Source organism: Parasteatoda tepidariorum, chromosome 5 (genome assembly GCF_043381705.1).
Source record: "Parasteatoda tepidariorum isolate YZ-2023 chromosome 5, CAS_Ptep_4.0, whole genome shotgun sequence".
Taxonomy (NCBI): domain Eukaryota; kingdom Metazoa; phylum Arthropoda; class Arachnida; order Araneae; family Theridiidae; genus Parasteatoda; species Parasteatoda tepidariorum.
Window position 1 is genome coordinate 9,223,748 of NC_092208.1, and position 23,728 is coordinate 9,247,475.

Consider the following 23,728-nt stretch of genomic DNA (forward strand, 5'->3'; position numbering starts at 1 on the left):
GTGTGTATTACAATTGCTGAATGGTTATTTGTTTTGTATTGTATCAATGTATGTACATATCAAATTTCATTAAAATCGGTCCATTAGTTCTGGAGATAATCGACCAAATCTGCAAATTCTCTTAATTTCTTACTAGTGTAGTTTTGCTCTCGCCAGAACTAACAGTGTAGTTTTGCACCCATTCATTCTACGGAAAAAGATTAAAAAAAAAAAAAGTTTATTAAACTGCTTCGACCTGTTTTAGAATACTCATATTTTAGAAAAATCCCAATATTCCAATTAATCTTTGTAGAAAAAACACGATTTTTTTCAAATTTCAGTTATTAAATAAATTATGAAAGCTGTTAAAAAAATCTTATTTTTTCCTACTGGAAATTTTGTAGCACCTTGAACTATATTATCGTGCAAATTATCTCTTCCTGAACTTGGTTACATAATAATATGATTGCTTGACTTGGAAGAGAAAGATGCTTCAATTTCACACCGTATTAAGTTTGCTGCAAATTCGAAAAATAATATGGTTCAGGGCATAGATTTAACGTTGAATCAGCTTTTTCAAGAATGTATATTCCATTAAAATAAAACTTGTATTTCTAACCACAATTAAAACGAAACTATTTTATTTTATAACCGTTGTTGAACAACCACTCCAATTTCGGGTTTAAGACTTCCAATGTTTAACTCCATAGCCTTATAATTTTGAACGCAATCCAGAAGACAAGGGAACTAACTCCCGGATCGAGTATAGGGTGAAATCTGCCTTCGTGGAGGACTTTTTGACGGAACTAACCCTCATTTGCGTTACAAGGAGAGAAAAACCACGAAAAATTCCCATGGTTAGCCTGACGGTTACGGGAACTCTAACCCACAATCCTTCTACCCATGAAAAGTATCTCGCAGTGGTAGATCGATCAATAATGATATAAATATATTAATATTATATAATAATATGAATATAAATAATTGGATATAAATGGTCATTGATAATAATATGAATACAAATGGATATGAATAATTGGATATAAATGGTCATTGATAATATGGATGATAATATTTGGATATTATGAGATTTTATTATAACAGTATGGATAATAATAATTAGATTTCATTATAAAATTATGGATATTGATTAATGAAAATGAAAATATATTATCACAACAGTATGGATGTTAATAAAGAGATGATATTACAACAATATGGATGTTAATAATTTTATATTAATGGACTTTGATAATGAGGATATTATTGCTATAAAGTATTGTTATAATAATTGTAAATTATTATATCAATAATTATAACAATAATTATAAATTATTATAATGTAAGGTATTGTTATAATATAAGGTATTGTTATAATAATTGAAAATTATTATAACAATATGAATATTGATTACTGGATATTAATAGATATTATTTCAAAAAAGATGTTTATAATTAGGTGTTGATGGACATAATTATAAAAATATCGATAATAATGACTAGATATTAATGAATATTACTATAACAAAACGGGGATAATGATTGATTCTGAACAATTTTTATGAATTTCTTCATTCAAAAATTAAACTGAAGAGTAATAATTCTTCGCAATGTTTTAATAAATTTTCTAATGGCAAGCCTGGCAGTCAAAATTTTCATCGTACTAACATGATCGTACTCGCCAAACGGATGACGTTGTATCTTTTCCTCTCATCTGTAACGGTAAAAGTGAAATGGCGATCATCAAATTTGTTCGCTTTTGTCCATCTAAACGAAACACCTGCGCGCGTGCGTCGTTAAAATTGCGCCAACAGGAGAGAAAAAAATTGATTTTCGCTATAAAAAAAAACTGACTTGTTTTTATCTGGAAGTGCACGGCATTCCGCCTCCTACGGAGCTATATAGATTTTTTTTTCTAAAAGAACAATATTGCACATTTAAAAGCTTGCTAAAGCTGATTCGAACTTTTTTTTTTCTTCTTTCCCTCTTTTTCAGCTTTAGGAGGTCATTTTTACGATATAAATGAAGTGCACCTTTGAATAACATGTCTTCATCCCTCCCCTCCCCCTGATGTCTGTTGTAACTCTGCTTTTTTTTATCAGATAAAACCTACTTTAAAAGATATTTTTTATCCTCAAAAGCAATTTAAACAAATATTTGAAATTCGAACAATTACTGATGATAAACATACATTAAAACCCGTTCCCTAATGGAACCATAATGTTATTCAAATAGCCTTAACAACCTTAATGCGGTGCTAGATTGATCCATAATATGGTGCAAATCATTCTTTCTAGAACTGTAAGATTTGATCTAAACGAAAACATGGTACCATTTAAAACTGTATTAAAATAACATCCACTTTGCACGACATTATGGCTCAAGATATTTTATTTCATAACCGTCGTTGAACAGCCGTCCTAATTTTTGGGTTTACGACTACTAATGTTTAACTACGTAGCCTTGTAATTTTGAACTCAGTCCCGAAGACAAGGGAACTCCTTGATCAAGCATAGGGAGAAATTTGCCTTCGTGGAGAACTTTTTGATGGAACTAACTCGCATTTGCGTTAAATGGAGAGGAAGACCACGAGAACCTCCAGCGATTAGCCTGACGGCAAGGGGACTCTAACCCGTGATCCATCTACCACTGAGGATATTTTACGTCAGCACTGTGGTCCTTGCAAGCCGGATGCGGTATTCGTATCGACCAGCCATCGCCGGGATTCGAACCCGGTTCACCTTATCGGAAGACGAGCGCTCTTATCCCTAAGCCATCGCTGCTCCTTCACGATATATCATAGTTCAACGCTCGACCGATTTCTAAGATTGTTAAAAATCTCAAAAGTTATTCACGTTATTAAAGTTTTAATATTAAAGATTTGTGTTAGAAACGCTTAAAACTCAAACGGATAAGGAGCCTTTCAAATAATAAGTAAGCACTTAATGGGGGAGGGATATGAGAAATGCTTACGTGAGGCATTATAATTCTCCTATTTTCGAAATTTTCTAAAAAGCATGTAACATAAATTTAAAAAAAAATATTGCAAGCGGAAAATTTTCAAATTAGGAATAAAAGGAGAACTAGAAGTAAGGAAATATTTCTTCATAGTGTTTTAGTTTTGAACACAAAATAGTTTTCAACAGTTCTGAACACAAAATTAAAGCACGTAAAACCCTAAAAAATATTCCCTTTTAAAATTTTATAAGTGTTATTTCTTTCTTAAGTTAAACACGGGAGGGGATTTGCTTAATTATGTTGATAAAGATGGAATTCGAAAAAGAGTTTGCGTAATATTCGAACAGCCCCCTTGAGGTAAGAATTTTAAAAAAAGTATTATATAAATTTCAATTTTTAGTGCTATATATATAATTTTGAATGCTATACATTTAATGTAATAACTGTTAGAGTTTTGTTTATCTTGAACTATATCAACCTTGATGTTCAAGAGGAAAATGGCGCTATGTCTCAAGAAAAAGAACAACTTTGTGAAAAGGAACATCTTTTGTGATCAAATTTATTAATGTATCATTATGGGTTATTTTGGAACTTCATCGTTTTAACTCACAAAATATGCACAAATTGAGAAAGAATTTTTTAATAATTTTTCTTTGAATGAAAAGTTTACAACAAAATTTTTTATAATTATTTAGAATGCGTAAGTTATTTAACCGTTTTTAAGTCTAAACAATTCTATTTTACTAGGAGTCCTGCAGTGGACCAGCTCTCTCTCTCTCTCTCTCTCTTCATTTTATTCAGAATAAATTTCTTTTATATTCTATGAAGAGTTTTAATTTCATTATTGTTGGCATTATTTTCCAAATTTTCTTGTGTCCCGTAGTGGACTGATCTTTAAAAAACCCAAATAGGGATCAGATCGTCTCAGTAGAACACCGAAGTCAAGCTTCACTGGCTGCGGTCAGTAAGCGGGTGGGTGACCACTTTGATCAGCCTGCCGAAGGTGCGTGGTATCGGTCATCGTTAAACTGTTCTACCGCAAAGTGCTCGACTTCGCGCGATGGTCGTCGGACTACCAAAACAGGGGAGAAATCCCCTCTGCGGAGGATAAAAATTGCGATGGCATGTCTTCGGATCATCCGCAGGGATGTTTCCCAGACCATCGCCAATTGCCCTTGGTGCAGCCCTAGTACATCGTAAATAAAGTACCTACCTATTTTTACAAGGTAGTAAATTTAGTTTGAAATTAAGGATTTGCTTGGCGTTCAAGGCTCTCAAACTATAATCCCCCCCCCCCTGGCGTAAGTGATAAATAAAATAGCTCTTTAACATTCTATAAAGTGTTTCAAAATGTCTGGCATAGAATTATTTTACCCATTGGCAAAATAGGTGTTGTTTTGGGTTTGATGGCGTGCGCACCTTATTTGGACGTCATCACCCTTTTCAACTGTGTTCAATAGTAATAGTAAACAGTGCGTTGCGTCGTCGTCATTGCATGAGCTGTTGTGGGACTGCTGTCTATTAATTTTTTTAGAATTCTGTTTCTCACTTTTAATTTTGTTATGCATTGTGTTTATTTTTGAGATATGGGACCAGAGAGATCCCATAAATACTTCTGGAGTTGGGAATAGAAGAGAATTTCATCATTTGAATAATATTTTTGTTTTTATTGTTTTAATTAAGAATTAGAAATTCTAACCTACAGTTCAAACCGGATCGTTTTCAATACTAATTCAGGCGAATATCACATAGGGGGTAAAAAAAGAAGAAAAGAAATTCGACAACAACCACTTTGCCAATGGGTAACCTGTGATTGCCCTTCGTCGATCACAATTTTTAAAAAAAATTGATTTCGAAAATTAAGGAAATTTCAATGATGAACTGTTTTTTTTTTTTTTTTTTTTTTTTTTTTTTTTTTTTTTTAATATTTTACTTTATAGTTGTTTTATGGCGGATAATTTTGTGCAATATGCCCCATCAACTGTAATCTCTTTCTCAAATGCGAACCCATGACACTTTGCGCAAGTTCAAATAGGTAATGGCAGAATTATATACTGCAAATAACCATAAGCAGAAACTTAGAAGCATTTTCAAACTATGTGCTCCTTAGTCCTCCATTAACTTCCATAGTGAACTATAAAAACGATAACCGCTTCCACATTAAAAGCAATGAAAAAGAAATCTACCTCAAATCAATTTATATCTTCAAGCAGCCCAACTTTCCAAGAAACCTTCCCACCGATAACTATCAAGTTTGTAAAATTGATATGTAGACAAAATGGCCACCGAACATCGCTATACAAAATAAGCATTAAGAACAAATTACTCGCCTCTGAATCTCGTTTGCTAGTAATAGAACGTTTGCTTGAACCGCCTTTTTTTCCAAGACAACCTTTCCGCTTTCAGAGGCCACGGTTACAAATAGACTTCAATTGACGTTTTCACAATGATATTTGGAGTGTCCATCACAAACGATGATATAAAAGATGGTTTCGAGATTAGCGCCATTTTTTTTTCTTCTCTCAGCGCCCATTTGTAAGTTCCATTTTCGTGGGTGGAATGGGACGTGATTCGGAACTTATTCTACTTTTGTATATACTTAGTGAGGTTCCATACCGTATTCATGTGTGGGAGTTATGGGCCTCAATGGCTACTCGTGCTCTTAGATATGACATTAACTTCAACCGTAACTTCCATGGACAAAAGAAGCCGAACGTACTGCCAAAGAGCAAATTGTTGAGGGGAAAATATTACGCTTTTTTTTCTCTTTCTCTTAAATGAAAAAAAAAGAGGCAAAAATTTTGTAAGATTTCATTACGGAACTAATGAAATTCTTGAGTTCATGTGCACAAAAAAGAAAAGAAAAAAAAAACATTTTTTTTATAAGGGCGATACCATGCAGTACACGTTTTTGAACTTAAATTATCGAGATTATGAACTGACTTTTACCGTCGAGGTCTTTAACATATTTTAACAATTTTGAATTATGGTGCCAGGATAGTCTGGTTGGTAGGGCAAATGGCCCATGTTCGATAGGTCGTGGGTTCGATCCCTCCGGAAACCTTATTTAAATTTTATTTTCATATATTTTGTTTGTTTATTTATTTTAAGATTTTTGTATACTTCATTGCTTATTTAATATTTTCTTCAGCAATAAAATAAAACTTTTTTCTTCGTATGTAATCCTCACATTTGTTTATATCTCTTTAATAGAGATAAGGATGAAGAAGAAAGAAAAAAGTTCGTTTCTCCTCTTCCCCTTCTTATAACGGCCCTCTAGAGATTCATTCTGATCTAATTGCATCAGTGATAAATTATCGTGAGCATCCCTTCTGGATGCAATTGGTGCAAAAAAAGGAAGGGAAAAAATGGTTCACTAATCTGTTATTTTTCTTTATTCCTCTGAAATACAGAATACATTTTATATGTGTTTATTATTGATTAATTTACACGAAAATGATAATGCACAAAAATACGATACAGTTGTTTCGAGTATGTATGACTCTGTTTATGACGGATCGGAGTAATTTCATGTTTCCCGGTTTCTTTAATAGTGATTGATGTTAAAGAACAATACTGACTGCGTAGCGCTGATCGCAAAATTAGAAATAAATGATTTTTAACACATTTTTATGGACTCACTTCTTAAATCTTGCAATCGAAATTTTGACCACTTTACGACTAACTGGAGCACTCTTATAGTGGAACAATACAAGTTTCAACTGTAACTGACCGCTTCATGCTGAATGCATTGCCATCTTATCGTTTCGGAATTTATTTATTTTTTTTATTACCGTCGTTGAACAGCCGACCCAATTTTGAGTTTACGGCTACCAATGGTCAACGCCATAGTCTTGTAATTTTGAACCCACTCCTGAAGACAAGGGAACTCCTGGACCAAGCATTAAGAGAAATTGTTTTGCTTGAACTAACCCAGATTTGCGTTACACGGAGAGGAAAACCACAAAAACATCCTACGGTTAGCTTGATGGCAAGGGGACTTTAACCCATGATCCGTCTACCACAGAGATTATTTTAAGTCAGCGCTGTGGTCGGTGCGAGCCGGATTTGGAATTCGTATCTACCAACCATTGCTGGGATTCGAACCCGGTTTGGCTAATTGGGAGACGAGTGCTCCATTCACTAAGCCACAACTGCTCTTACAGAAAATTTATCATAGATATATTTTCTGTGTGTCATTATCATTATCGAAATTTTGACTACTTTCCGAATAGCTAGAATTCTTAAATATTTTTACGGAAGATAAGAAAAGTACCACGCATTTTCGCTCTGTAAAAAAATTTGGATAAAATTACGGTAAAAAGTAACGTATGTGTCAGTATCCTAAGTGTCAGTACATTTTTACCGTAAAATTTTATGGAACAAAAAATCTGATATAGAGGTAATATTTACTGAATCACTGTAATTAAATCAAAAACTTCGGTGTGAAATTTTACAGTAAAAAGGGATTGACAACTAACTGGAGGGACGAAATTTTAACAGTAGATCTTTGTTATATTTCAAAATAAGCTTTCACTTTTACTGACTGTTTAAAAGCTGAATTTATCGTTATATTATAGTCATAAGAAATTTTTCGTCAATCCAAATATAGATCACTTTTCATCAAGTCAGAGTGTTCATTGTTAAACAGAAACTCTGTGACTGATTAAAAAATTGTGACGAAACTCTGGTGTCGGATTAAAAACTGTAAGGTTCTTAAAAATAAAGTATTTTTAAATTTCTTAAAAACAAGTGTAAACTTCGAAAAAAAATTTAAAAGTAACAAAACACTTTTAACCTTAAAAATCTGGAACTAAATTCAATAGAACGTATATCAATGACTAAAATGAAACAGAAGATATTTATATACGAGATGTTTAGTGATTTATCCCAAGTTTTGCTCAAACAAATCATATTTCGTTGAATTCTTTTTCCTTCGATATGAGAAATTCTGATGAGAGGAAGGCCAAAAATCCACTACTCATCGAAAGTTTCATCTTCATTTAGCAGAAAAGGAAGTGGAAAGCTTAATGAAATGAAATATGTTAAAAAAGTGAAGGTTTCACGCTTAAAAGTAAGCACACCACCATTCCATAATGAAGACAGATGAGAATTATGTACCTTTTTCTTATTTTGAAGTAGCACTGACGCTCTACGAAGATAATTTATCTACCTTTTCATCACTGCATAAGAAATGATTTCTGTTGTTTATATTAAAACCACACAAGGGATTGGGGGATTGTTCCTATATCTATTCCTATGGTACCAGCCTTGGGTACCAGCACATGGTCCTGATAAGAGCTCCCAATATGGGCCTGAGAATCCCATGGCTAAATTACCGACTCTCTCCATATTCTCGAAGCTCCTTTGATTTACTTATTTATTTTTCTAAGTATAAGAATTGTGATTAATATAGTTTCTGTTCATCACTCGAGGTTATTATTTTAATTATTTTCATTTATTTGCTTGCATATTTCATTATTAAGCAATAATTGGTGTAATCTATGATCGTAAATACGTGGTGTTTCGATATTTGTGGGCTAAAATTTAAAATGTTATAGAAACCATCGAAATTAATGACTTTCACCTCACAATGCCTGGGGCGGAATGCAAGCAACGAACCACTGGAGGTATCCTTTACTATCACTTAAAATCCGACTGATCGTAAGGACACGGTTCCCAGTAGAACTCCGAAGTAAAGCATCACCGGTCAGTAAGCAGTTGGGTCACCACTTTGATCATTCTGCGCAGGAACCGAGGATACGCGGTATCGGTTCTCGTTAAATTGTTCTACCGTAACGTGCTCGACTTCGTGTGCAGGTCGTTGGGCTACCAAAGCGGAACCATCCCCTCTGCAAAATATCAAAAATGCGATGGCATGTCTCCGGATCATCCTTGAGAATGTTTCCCAGACTGTCGCCAATAGCCCATTGGTTAGTTCCTTCAAAAAGTTCTTTACGAAGGCACATATCTCACAATACTTGATCCAGGAGTCTCCTTGTCTTCTGGATTGAGCTCAAAATAACAAGCGTACGTAGTTGATTATTAGTAGTCGTAAACCCAGAAATTGGGTCGGCTGTTCAACGAAGGTTATATATATAAAAAAAAAGGAAGTTTCATTCGAGTTGTTCGAAGATATCGGAAGAAAAAAAAGTTGCATATAAACTATTATCTTTTCCTTTAATAATATCTAGAACGCGTCCCCCTCAGAAATCTCTCTTTTGTAGAACTCAATATTAAATTTTTTGAAATCTCTTAAGTTACCATCTGCAACAATGCTCCATCTAAAATACATTATCTACACTTACCGCCTCATTTTCTTATGAAAAGAATAGCACATTGTGATATCTTAACATTTGATCAATAGCCAACAAAAATAAATAAACTTTAAAAGCAAAGATATCGATTTAAACTAGTTTCTGGAATCTAAATTATTCATCTGACGGAAAAATGGCGTCCCTAATGTTTCAACCGCGCAATAGAATTTTATAGAAAAGGATTTTTTTCATCCATGTTGATTACAATCATCAACCACACCTTAGGAACTATTTTTACCACCATTTTTATTTTCATCTCAATACAAGAGGAAGATCATCTTTTGTTTCGATAGAATGCATTTCGATAAAATATCGATAGAATGAATTTAAATTTTATGGAAAATTAATTTCCTTCATACTATTTAACAAAATGATTAAGCAGTTCTAAAACTGCTCTTAATTTAATAATTTCACTTAAAGTTTTGTGATATAATAATAACACACAGATATTTTTATATATAAGTGATTTTAAATTTTTTATTTTGTTAAATTATTTATTTTAATTTATCAAAAGATTTACCCCTTTAGAGACTACTGTTAATCTATACAACATTGATTATCAATACTTTTACATATTATTATATAATTGTATCGATCGGGTTGGTAGGGAGCTGGACTCATGCTTGTGAGAACAGGAGCTCGAATCCAGCGGGTCGATGACTCCCCGTGTAGTATATGGCAACTGGTGCACATTAAATATGCCGGGTCACAAAGTCCTCCATGTTCCCATTTTTAAAAAAAAATTATACCTCTGGAAGTACTGAATTGGAGTTTAATCGTTCTCTGGTTCAGGTTGATATTGCGGTCTGTGCATGAATTAATGGTTGTATGAATGGGTCCGCCCTATGAACGGGTGCGGCAGAAGTCGAACTTTAGGCCATAGATGGCTCCACTGGAAAGCAAAAACAATGTCTCCCCCAGTGTCTTAATGGCCAATGACAACAACGTTATATAATTGTATTTACAATTAAAAATGTATAAAGTATTGAGAGTTCCTTTCAATCAGCTTCAAAATAAATTGCGTCTTAACCCTCAACTTGCGCCGTTTAGTATGCTGAGGCCCACCATTCTGGTACACCTGTTACACCAGCCGTAAGCAAGAGGTTAATTGAATTTTTTTTTTTTTAAATCTTATTAAGATCAAATTTATATTTAATTACATTAAATTCGGGCTCAACGATCCGAATCGAATCAAACATTAAATTTAATTAGTAATTATTGAGGCGCTTTTTTTCCAGAGCTTTTTATTTTGATTAACGCGCATGCTTAGTGAAGATTGCATCATTCGTTTTCTCCTTCTCTAATTTAAAAAAAAAGTAATAATAATAAGAAACTAAATAAAATAAATTAACAGAAAATTTAAAAGAAATTTCAAGGAACTGTATAAAACCCTATGTAATAGAAGTGCATAAAAGATAAGACATGTAACGTGATGAAAGAATAAAATATCGACAAAAGTTAATTTTTGATGCTGCAACTTGAACAATATATTAAGTGCAAGAACAGCGCAGAAGATTCAACTGAAAGAATGTTGCAACGAATCATCAGTTGATCATACCGCTACAATTTAAAGGGGGGGGGAACAGACCGAGCACAAAAGATGAAACTTATATGTTGTAATGCACAGAGTGATATTTCGATGACAGTTAATGTCACAATCTGAATGTTTTATTTCTTTTTTCTCCTTGTGGATCGAAGCATTTACTATTGAGCATCAAAATTCGATTTCGGTGCGTTATGACTCTTAACCCTGTCACAAATACGTGCCAGCATAAAACCATATCAACCAGGGTAAAAAGATAAGACTGGTAATCAAAGTAATTCTTTAGCAGTTTATTTTTAGGCGGAGTTATAATTGTTTGATTTATTTAATTCACCATTACTTTGTTCAAAATAAAACTATTTAGTTATACTTAGAATTAACATTGCTTATACATATGAGTAAACTAACAATAATTAAAGTAAAAGCAAAAGTAAGTCTGTCAAATTAGCAGCGACTACATTTAAGTTACCGTTTTTTATTTAATTACCTCCTGATTCTGATTTTGTACGAATGCTTTTCTGAATCACCCGTCCCCAAGGGATCAAAGCCAAAGTTTAAATGATAATAAATTAATCAAAACAAAGTTTAACACAGTGGATATTATCATTTTCAACGGTGTCCGTAACCCCTTCCAAGATAATTAGGTCACCTTTCTTGGATATTTCGATTGCTGAGGTGCAATTGAAAAAAAAAAAAAACAACGCAAGCACAAATCTTAAGTAAAATGCTTAGTTTTGTGAGTGTGTGCAATTTCACGGCAGTAAGTTGTGTGAATTCGCAGCAGTTGCAGTGCAAGTTTAAACAAGTGACATCATTAAAGAGAAAACAAATAAATAAAATAACAATAACAACAATTTTAAAAATAGAAAAATGTGTAACAGAAATGAGTTTATTAAGATGATAAAAGAAGAAAAGAAAAAACTCATTGTCCCTTACTTATTGAATTCTCAAAAACATTGATTATAATAATTGGAGATTCTCACAAAGAACTGCATCTACTCCCGATACTGGGAGGCCAGAGAACTTTTGTTCGATTTAAGTTCTTGAATTTTTGTGTTTGATGTTTTGCTTTTGTTTTTGTATTTTGTATATTTCCTCTCTTTCTGTATTTGTATTTTTCTTTTCTTTTGATCTCTGTACGGCGTTAGGATAATGTCTATATCGCCTGCTGCATTGGAAATAAAAATAATAATTGGTGCAAATTACTACAGTCAAACCCCGCTATAGTGAACCTTCAAGGGACCGAAATTTTGGTTCACTATAACCGGGAGTTCACTATATCCGTTACGCAGTCAATTTCACTAATGGTTCCCAAACTCCCCCCTTTTATTACATTATATTCATATAAATGACTGAAAAATATTATGTGGTAGCAAAAAATATGTTATTTTTCATCACTCTTCGTCTTGCATACAAATAAAAATTAGTAATCTTTAGCTGATGAGCAATCCTCAACATCAAATATGGAAACACTTCCCGACTATCAGATAATTTTTCCTGAATTTCTGTTATTCCGCTTTTTAAACCTGTCTAACCTGCCATTCGAGCATATAAAAATAGTTTCTATAGATGGTTTAAAAAATCAGTATATGTATTTATTTTGAAGTAGAAATTTCAAAATTATTACAAGGAAAACGGGTTGGAAATCAGTCGAAGACAGAAAAAAGTTCACTATGTCCAACTTCCTCACTTTTTTGGTTCACTATATCCACTAAAAATAACATTATACGTGTATAGCAAGGCACGGGACTGAGCATTTCGTTCACTATAGCGGGGTTTGACTGTCAAAGGAGTGGGGGAGAGTGTTGCGTCGGTGATATCGCTTTGAGGTAACATAACGCACCAAAAAATTCCATCCAGTTTGTCCTTCATCACCAACCGTCCGGAGGGGAACTTATCTTTTCGACCTCTTCCTTCTTATTTTTTATTTTTAAATCCCGTTTCTTTCTTCTCTTTTGCTCGTTATCGTTTGCTAAAGGGGCGCACGGGGCGATAATCGTTATAACTTTATGTCAACGCCTCAAGAGGCCCTCAATAGTCATTTCTTATAAAGAAATGGGGGAGGGTGGAGAAGGAGAGAGCCACAAAAAGCGTGCCGCTTTTGAGTCCATATATTTATGTTTTTCTTATTACACCCTTTTTTTTCTTCTTGGTGTTCTGTCTTATTTATTTTAAATGTATACTGAAAAAAGAAAAAAAGAAGCTGGATAGACATTGAATGATAAAGTTAGCTCTTATATTGTTGGCTATTTCTTTTTGAAAAAAGTCGTTGTAGGAAAAATTCTCATTTTTCTACGAGAGAGGGGTATTTTCATGTCATCATCACCGTTGATAATTTTTTTAATTTTTTTTTTAGGATTTACGGTCTATGTGTCGCGAAGAGTGGTTAAAGTAAGAAAATAAAATAAAATTTTAAATAAGTTGATCTAACCTAAACCGCTATATATAGATATATATATATATCTATATATATTTCTCTTACACGGTGACAAAAAAAAGCCTCATTACAACTCCCGAATGGCAACGCTAGAAAATCGACCAATGATTGCCGCTAAAAATGTCACAAGCCAAATCTAGCTGAGGTGGCTCAACATATAGCGCTTTTAAAAACGGAAACTGAAATAACAATTCAGCTGCGGCAATCTCCTACTATTAAGCTAGGCAGAAGTGAGTAGTCTTTGCCGATAGATCTCTATTTTAGTATTTTGTCGAAAGCGCTTTTTTTCACGAATTTATATATTAAGAATTTTTTTGACGATCTTTGATTTATATCACGAATTTATTTGTTTTATTATTGTTACTAGTTATTCATTGAAAAATGAGTCTCAGTCAATGAGTCTTTATTTGAATTCAAATTGATTTTAATTACTTAGCATTTACTAAAAAAATGTAATTTATTTTTTTTAAAAAGTTGTTATATGGATTTGAATGATTGTTTTGAATTATTCGAATTTTGTGCATTTGCAATGTACCTAAGTTAGTAGCGAATGAAGCGAGGTTGGTTTGCCAAGCAAACCTTTGGAAGCAAACCATATAAGATTGCGTAGCAATTTTCGGGGGTTGGCGAGCGTTAGTGAGCAGGGGGCGCAGCCCACTAGTTAATTTTAAAACACTCAGCATAAAGATAGTAATAGGATAAATATAAATTAGGCTTAACTGAACAAAAGCGGAAACTTTGAAATCTTTGGTAATCTACAAGGTTTACTGTAGTAACAATTGCATGCTTTGTATGAGAAATTCTAATTGGGTATCGGCCTTGTGTTCCTCTAGAATTTTTTATGAAACTTTTATAGAGGAAAATAAATAAAGAGGTGAAAAAAGCATATTTAGAATTTTCGTTCCTTCTCTCCGCCCCATTGACAGTTGAGTTTGATCGAGAGGCCTCTTTCAGCTGCTAGGAAAATGATCAAAATTTTAATTGACAGGACGATTCTGTTTAGTAATTTAAATTTTGTTTGTAGTGGTTATGGGTAATGTTTGAAGCTCCTGTTATCATTCAACACAGTGCTTCAGTTAAAATTTGAGCACATTAATTAATTGAAAAATCATCTTATATTATACCTCTCATCTAACAGTAGCTGCATGCAAACTATACTTTTACATCGATTTATTTATCGTTTTTAATTTGCATTAAAATAAAGTATTTGATTTTCGTTTTTGTTTTTAATTTATCACAAAATTAACAACCTGTGAGTCTATTGTATATTTACTTATGATAATACTGGTAGCAATTAAACGATTAAAAAAGTAAAATAATAAAAGTTTCATTTCGTACATTTTAAACTAATTCCTAAATGTTTATTAATTTTTTTAAAAAAAAGTCTAATTTCATTTAAATAAATTTTTTTATCACATTAGATTTTAACTCGCTCTCTTTTTCCGGATATGTTTTTTTCCTTCATTTTTTGTTTGTTTGTTTGAGTATGTATTTTTTAATATCTTTGTTATGCCTGTGATTCACAAATTATGCATTCGCTTCTTAAAAAAAAAAAAAAAAAAAAAAAAAAAAAAAAAAAAAAAAAAAAANAAAAAAAAAAAAAAAAAAAAAAAAATACAGAAATGAACAAAATGAAATAGTATATATATATATATATTTTTGTTGTTGCTTTTTTTCGAGTGGTCACGGATTAAATTACAAAGCGCGTTACGCTTTCAATTCGAATATTCGCGGCCACATCAATTTAAATCATAAAATGAACGGCATTGTGATCTCATCACATGAGCTCATATAGAATAAATGATTATAACGTATAACTCGCGCGTGTTAATGAACTGTCGAAATATTAAGTGTAAGGCATAACATTCACACAATGGTCGCGATTTATTTTATTAGGAATAAGTTGCTTATTAACAACGAAACGTCGTTTAACACGCATAAAGTAAAAATTCGTAATAATTATAATTTGAGCGAAGAATAGAAATAAAAAAAGGTGACAAACCTGTAATTTTGTTCTTATCTCAAAACCGGAAACCAAGTGAGGAAACATGAATCAAGGGAAATGAGTAGTTCTACACAAATATTTTCAGTACAAACTCCTTTCAGTAATTGTTTATCAAAAAACAATGTAAAGTGATGGTTTTATTTTTATTTTCACCACATATCAGTAATTGCTGAATTTTATTAACACTAAACATACCAACACTTAATATATACCTATTTCTAACCAGACTTCATGTTTCTTGATTGAATGTATAAAATATGGATGTTAGGAAGGAAATAAACTAAAAAAAACTTTATTATGATTNAAAATTGTATATTGCCAATTTTTATGTATTACAAACACAAAGAATAAGAATTTTTTTACATATACAGGGTGTTTCCATACAGTACATTTTCGGCAAACATATTTCTTTTAATTATTATTATTTTTATAATTCTTATAATTATTCTTATAATTATAAGTATAATTATAAGAATTCTTATAATTATTCTTATAATTATAAGATTATTCTTATAATTATTCTTATAAATATAATTATTCTTATTCTTATAATTATTCTTATAATTATAATTATTCTTATAATTATTCTTATTCTTATAATTGTTCTTATTCTTATAATTATTCTTATTCTTATAATTATTCTTATAATTATAAGATTATTCTTATAATTATTCTTATAATTATAATTATTCTTATAATTATAAGATTATTCTTTTAATTATTCTTATAATTATAAAATTATTCTTATAATTATTCTTATAATTATAAGAATATACAAGAATTGTAATTGTAACTTTTTCATACATAAAAATGCCAATCCAAAATTTTTGGTACTTTCTTGAATTTACAGTTATTCTTTTCAGAAATGTGCTACTAATCGAATGCAATACGTTGAACACGCATTACATCGTCATTTCCGGTCCGATAACCTTATAAAGCAATAAATTGTTCTCCCGGTCAAATGACCGGTTGTGGTAGAAATAGGTATATGACAAGTATTAATCGAAGCAAACAAAATACAGAAAAACAAACAAAAAAAACAAATAATAATAGAATATGAACTGCATATAATTGTTAGAAAAAGTCATGAAGTCAAATGTGCAAAAACGATAAGATGATAAGCTCATTTTCGATGCAAAAATTCGTAAACGGTCATTTGACCGGCTATGGTATGTTTAGTGTTAAACTGATTTGCTTATAAAATAATATTCCTCTTCTTTGAACGCATGACAAAGAATGGAATAGAAATTATTTAAACCCAAAACAGCACAAATTTGTAGATTATAAATGCTTATGCATTAAAAATCAGCAATATAAATTTTTAAATGTTTTTCCATGAAGTACTTGAAGCGATAAAAATTGCAAATTTTTACAAAAAGTTGTGTTTAAACTATATTTGGTGATAATACGTCTGCTAAATATTTTTGACACTTAATAAAATGCTTTTTACATATTAATTTGCATGATGTAAGCACGAAACAATTGATTTTTACTGGAATATATAAAGTTAACAAAACAGCTTTGATAAATGAGTGTTAAAAGAGTTTATCCCGTAAAATTTTTACCGAATCTATTTATTTTTTTTTTCCTCTATAAAACGTTGCAAAAACCTTTCTATAAAAGCCTTACTTATGCAGAAACTTTTTAATCAATACCATCAAAATGCTTTTCTTTTTAGCTCCTTCATTATTACTATAGCTTCAAAACAAAAATAAAAATACAGCATGCAGCCCATAATTTTAAAATTGAATTATCACCCATTTTAATCATGTACTCACACAATAAAATTGTTTCGCTGATAGTCGAATCAAATTTTCCCCAAAGAAATTTTCAACTTGAAGGAGCCGTATCCCAGGAAGTATTACAGCTAAAAGTTTCGTATTAGTTTCATGCTATTGATAACTTAATTGGGTAAAAAAAAAGAAAAGGAATTTGCAAATTTTTTGTAACACGAGGGGGGGGGAATCCCAAACACTTAGGGATTTTTTTAAGGTAGTGGCACAGGTGGTGGTTGAAAGAATTGGAAAACTTAGAACCCAGATTGTTGTTGTTGCTTATCCTCATCTGGTCTGATGAAGTCAGACCAGATCTACGAACCCGTTGACCTGAATGAAATCGAAGACCAAAAGAGGACTAGAGTAGATACCTCGATAGTATATTAAATATTTGAAACTACGCTGACTTTCGTAATCATTCATGATAATTTGACAGAACTGTATACTAATCGAAGTGAAAAGAAATAATTCTATCAATGAGTAAGAAATTTAACAAGTTAATCAGCTGCATCGTCATATTGTTAAACGTTAATCCACATCTAATTACATTCAATGGTTTTCTTTGTATATATAGCTTTTTATTTTTCCTTATCAATCTTGAATAAGAATCTGCAAAACCGACCCAGGATCATAAAGCCCATACGCAATCAAGGATGTGTCGTCTCCATGACAGCAACAGTACTGGAGGGCCAAGCAATAGCGGACTCTTTGGCACAAGGCCCAGAGTATCTTATTTGACGAAAAGCAACTTATAATTGATGCTATTTTTATTCTTGTTATCAATATTAGTGGAAAAAAATCAAGCTGACATAGCTAAAGTAAAACTTACCTTTGGGTATAGACTGTGATGCGTTGTCCGTCGAAGAACATGGACACATATGGTCAGCTTTCAAACGACTCTGTAATAGAAAATATTCACCATGTAGACAAATTATTATATGGACAGTGTTGAAAAGAAATTTTACAACAGAGACAATGAATACTTTTAAAACTATTCCTTTCTTTCTCAGAAAAAAAAAACTACTTGAAAGAAAATATTTATTGTCCTAAAATAAACTGCCAGTTTGTTACAATTTCCGTACTTTTCTTTCCTTTCAAACTATGCAGTATTTAAAATTTTCTAGATTGAACTATCACATAGAAGAACTTATAAATATTGATATAGTTTAAATTATCAAATTTTTGTAAAGCAATTGAGCTTCACAGCGTATGAGCAAAAATTTCCGTAACAAATCGCTGTGCCACTAAAGGGCACATAATAAGGTTACCGTTGCAGTTAAGATATGCAAAATCTCTCTATTATGATTTGAATATTACCATTAAGCCATTCAAGCCCAACATAAAGGAGAAAAGAGTGTTTGGAGTGCTCGAGCCCAGGCTCGAGCACTCCCAGTGTACGCATACTAATATGAGATGTAATACGAGAGTGCCGTCAGTGTGATCTTGGGCCTGTGGAGTCGGAAAGATTTCTTTCACACATACCATGGGTGTGATCAGGGTACTGAACGGGTTAATGTTGTCTATCATTTTTAATGATTTTTTTTTCATTTATAAACAGTTATTTGCAATAAATACACATTTTTATTAATGTTTTTTTTAAATCTAAAAACTAAAGATGTCGTAGTGTAATAAAAATTGTAGTAATTAAAATTAATTTTATTTTTCAGAGATTAATTAGTTATTGTGCGACTCAACAATCTCATAGTGCACTTAGTGGCATATAGAAAGATTATTTTCCTAATATTTATTGGCGGGGGCGCGTTTACCATCATGCCTCTTGTGAGAAATCGACATTGCTAAACGTTCCAGTTTATTTATTTATTTTTTTATTTTATTTTTTTGTCAAATTTACAAAACTATCAAAGTGAGAATTTTGATTGCTTTATAACCCGAGTGTTGTTACGATTATCAAAACTTTAAGATTTGCCAAGCAATTTATGAAGGATCCAATACTTAACGTAACCCTATCCCCAGCACGATGACTAAGTCGCCCCCAAAGAAGACTTTAAAGAAGGCAATCATGGGTTATTCCTAATAAAACGACTTTAAACAGTTTCATAACTATTAGAAGGAAACATATTGTTCGCAACTATAACTCTATATACTCGTATTTGATAATGTTAAATGAAAAAGCATTTTTATGCATGGTTTTTTAAGGTGTAAGATTAAAAAAATGTCTTGGATGTTTAATATTTTTTTTTACCCATTGGCAAAATGGGTGTTATTTAGGATTTGATGGCTTGCGCACTTTATTTGGACGACATCGCACTTTTCAACAGTATTCAAGCGTAGTAAACAATGCGTATGAGTAGTCACTGCTTGCGATGCTATGGCTATTTGATAATTTTTTTAGAATTATTATTTTTTTTAAGAAAAATTTATATTTTTTTTAAATATTTAAAAAATAATTTTTCTTCTTCTCTTGTCTTTAATCTTCCTTATTTTCTATATTTTTTCTCAATATTTTAAGGTATTTCATGAGTTCTATATACTTGCAGCTTATGCGCAGTTAATAAAACTTATTAATTTTCTTCGTTTTTNTATATATATATTATAACTTTTTATAGCTGACTGTTTCAAAATAGGCAAAATTTTATTGTGAAAAATAGGGCTATCCAAAGTTGTAATAAACACACAGAAACTATAGTAAAATCATTTTAGGATATAAATTTAACTGACTTTTTATCTTATATTAAAAACATCTTTTACCGAAGAAAACTACACGGAATTTAACTGAGACTACAAAATGTGATGCTTATTTAAAGCGGTATTCAGATTCATTTGTAGTTTTAAAAAAATAAAAACTATCGAAAAAACAATCTGAACAAAAAAGTAGCACATCCTGCATATAAAAATTGTCGGTTTCCAAAACAGGTAGGTGACACAAAGAAAAATATCCGAAATTTACAATATCACGATTCTTAAAGTAGCAAAATGTGTGTGGGGGGGGGTAGAAGGAAACCTTGATTGCGGCATCCTTTGATGTGGTGGCATGTCTTATCTGCATGTTTTGTGGTGCACCGTCACACAAAACGATCGTAAAATTGCTTTGGCACTGTCTGTGTGTGCTGAAGGTGTGAAGTGGAGAATTAAATAGGTGTCAAGGCATCACAATTCTTTTCCTCATGAATAGTTTTATTCCTGAGTTATCTTTCTTATTTAAAGGATGAAGAAAGAAATTGAAAGTAGTGATGATTCTGTAACCGAAATTTTAACTTTATTTCTTCTCAAATATCATATATTTTTAATCAAATTGTGGGATTTTTTTTATTTTTTGAGAAAAAAATCATTTATTTCTTTTCAACAATCATGCAAGGTAAATTTTTTTTTTTTTTTATAATCAAATTGTAGGAATTTTTGCCTTTTGACAAAAAACTTTTTTAATCAAATAGTAAGAATTTTTAATTTTTGAAAAAAGAAGAAAATTATTTATTTTACCTCAACAATCATGTAAAACACATTTTTAGTATCAATTGCAGATACTTTTATTTTTGACAAAAAAAAAAAAAAAAAAAAAAAAATGCTTATTCCTTCTCAACAATCATGTAAGATACATTTTTAAAAAAATTGCCAAAAAAAAATTTTTTTTTGGACAACAAAAGGAAAATCATTTATTTCTTCTCAACAATCATGTAAGATACCTTTTCAATCAAATTGCAAGAACTTTTGTTTTTTGACAAAAAAAATATTTCTTCTCAATAATCATGTAAGATACTTTTTTTAAAAAAGAAATTGGACGAATTTTTGTTTTTTGAAAAAGAAAAAGGAAACCATTTATTTCTCCTCAACAAACAGGTATTACACATTCTCGATATCAATTGCAGATATATTTATTTTTTGACAAAAAAAAAAAAAATAATAATAATAATTATTTCTTCTCAACAATCATGTAAGATACATTTTTAATCAAATTGCCGAACTTTTTGTTTTTTGACAGCAAAAAGAAAATCATTTATTTCTTCTCACAATCATATAAGATATATTTTTTATCAAATTGCAAGAATTTTTATTTTGTGACAAAAGGAAAAAATATATGTATGTATTTCTTTTTAACAGTCATGTGAGACATATTTTTAATCAAATTGTGTAGAATTTTAATTTTTTGAAAAAGAAAAGAAAATCATTTATTTTTTTCTCAACAGAGACATATTTTTCATATCAATTGCATGTATATTTATTTTTTTATTTTCAAATATATGATACATTTTAATCAAATTAAATATTCATTTATTTATCCTTAAAAGAAAATTATTGTGAGGAGTTGAGGAGAAAATTTACTACTGTGTAAAAATAAATTTAATTTATATTCCAGTTTCTCTCCTATATCAGGTACCATATCATAAAAGAGACATTTTTAATTAAATAAATGATTTATTTATTTTTTGAAGAAAAAAATATGAAAAATAGTGAATTTAAAATTAAACTGATTGAATCGTAATTTCAAATTATGCTTTATTTCTATTCAATTATCCTGTGAGATATATTTTCAATTAAATCACAGACTTGTTTGTTTATTTTTTTTAAAAAAATGTGAAAAGTAATGAAAAAAGTAGAATGTAGTGATAATGCTTAAACAATATTAATTTTGATTTAATTTCTATTCAAATATTACGTAATATACATATTTCATTATGTCTCTAATTATTCTTTTAAGATTGAAATCTTCATTATTTCAGTATATGAATTAGAAATTCATAAATTCCTTTTAGCACTATTTTGTAATTAAGTCACGAAATAAATGCATATTTAATCCATTATTTCAAAATTGAAAGAAATGTGAAATGAAATATAAAGTTTTAAAACAGCGTATTATTTAAAAAACTTATTTAAGTAAAAATTAAACTCATACTTATAACTAATAAGATGGTAATTAAAGGATAGTTCGCATTACATTTCATTTTTTCATTTAATTGATTTTGCCTTTAACTATTAATTAGTAATTTCTCTGAAATAAGTTTGATTTATTCTTAAAAGGGCACGTCACTTGCAAACATCTAGGAGTTTAAGTTTTTTTATTTATTGTTATTTTTTTCTGTCATAATAGAGTGTCTACGAATAATGCATTTATTATTATACAGTTGGACTTCTATTTAACGTACTAGGAGGAACCAAGAACATTTTGGAAATTTCCTCGTATAATAACTTCCAAAGAGCGAAGTGAATTTTCTATTTAACGAACTTTTTTTTTAGATCAACTTTCCCAAAACATTTCATAACATTTTATACTTGTTAACGCATTTTATGGGGGAAATTGATTTTCGAAGTCACTTAGCTTTTCGTGAAAGCAGTAAAATAGCTTTCCCTTTTTGTTTGCATTTTGTTTTGTTTGCATTGCAAAACTCAGACAAAATTTAACAGATTTTATCAGTAGCAAATAAACTTATGAACGCATGTGGTAATGTATGTTTAAAATTACTTTTATAATAAATACAGCTATAATTTTAAACATTAATCTAGCTTTCTTTTTTGGTTGAAAATGTATGTAGTACGATAGTGTAACACTGGACAACGTTTCGCTATATTCTTGCTTTCCATGCAGATTTCTTTTAGGGTTAAGCTTTAATTAATAGTCGATACTAGTTTACAAGATAAAGGTGTATCAATTGCTATTTTAATCACGTCTAGGGTTTATGACTTTAAAGCCTGTTTTGTGTTGTTTAAGTATTTCAAAAAGTGATTTTCTATTTAACGAATTTTCCATATAACGAACTTATCGGGATTTAGCGACTCCGTTAAATAGAGTGCCGACTGTATTTTTTTTTTTTTTCGATGGCTTTATGCTATTAAATTAAGCAAAGCACTTTTTTAATAGTTCATCGCATTAAAATAAAGATTAGCTGTATTCAGACCGATATATCATCATGTTGCCCGAAACCAATTCATGATAGACAAAATTTACCTCAATCACGTGATTTTCACCAGTAATTATCCTTTAAGGGGGATCTTAAAAACCTTCACTTCATAGTATCTATATTAAAGCTTCCCAGTATTGATGCAGTTATAATAGATATCAAATATACTAATATTTACCTATTAAATACCACATTTTACCTATATTTGTATATTTAGTACTGAAGAAATTACCATAATACGAGTAGTACCTATTGCCAAATTAATTTAGCGTCATTGGCGTTAATAATGATATGATTGTGATATTTTTTAACATTTCTTCGTGACGAATTAATGTCATTATAGCTAGTACTTATGTCCCAAGAACATTAAGTATCATTGACGTCTATAATACATATATACGAGCCGTGATGGCTTATTGGATGTCCTTCCAATGAGGTAACCGGGTTCGAATCTCAAAGACGGCTGATCGATATGATTCCCGCACTCAGCTTGCACCGACCACCTTGCTGATGTAAACTATCTACAGTGGTAGACGGATCATGGGTTAAAGTCCCTGGCCGTTAGGCTAACTGTGGGATATTTTCGTGGTTTCTTCTCAATGTGACGAATTTTCGGGTTCGTTCCATGCGTACACCCGAGGATTGAACTTGGGACCGGGCAAGGTTGACTCAGTCTTTCATCCCCTCAGTGTGTCGATAAAATAAGTGCCAAGCATGCTTGGAGACTATACAGTAGGGGTTCCGCGTTCGGTTGACGACCCAGCAGGAACATCTGCTCCTGCACCCCAGAGCCCAAGGTCAAGAAAACTGAGATGGGTACAGAAGGCCTTGGCCCTCTATGAGCTGTTCCAGCACTGAGTTT

General features: G+C 31.1%; 1 protein-coding gene across 1 annotated transcript in view; it reads right to left on the reverse strand.

Annotated features, from left to right (window-relative positions):
* Positions 1-23,728, reverse strand: part of LOC107444970 (protein odd-skipped-related 1) — a 111,845-nt gene that overhangs the window by 73,242 nt on the left and 14,875 nt on the right. The window contains exon 3 of the mRNA XM_016059263.3: positions 17,844-17,913. Coding sequence (XP_015914749.1) covers positions 17,844-17,913 — 70 coding nt within the window. The remainder of the gene's footprint in view (positions 1-17,843; positions 17,914-23,728) is intronic.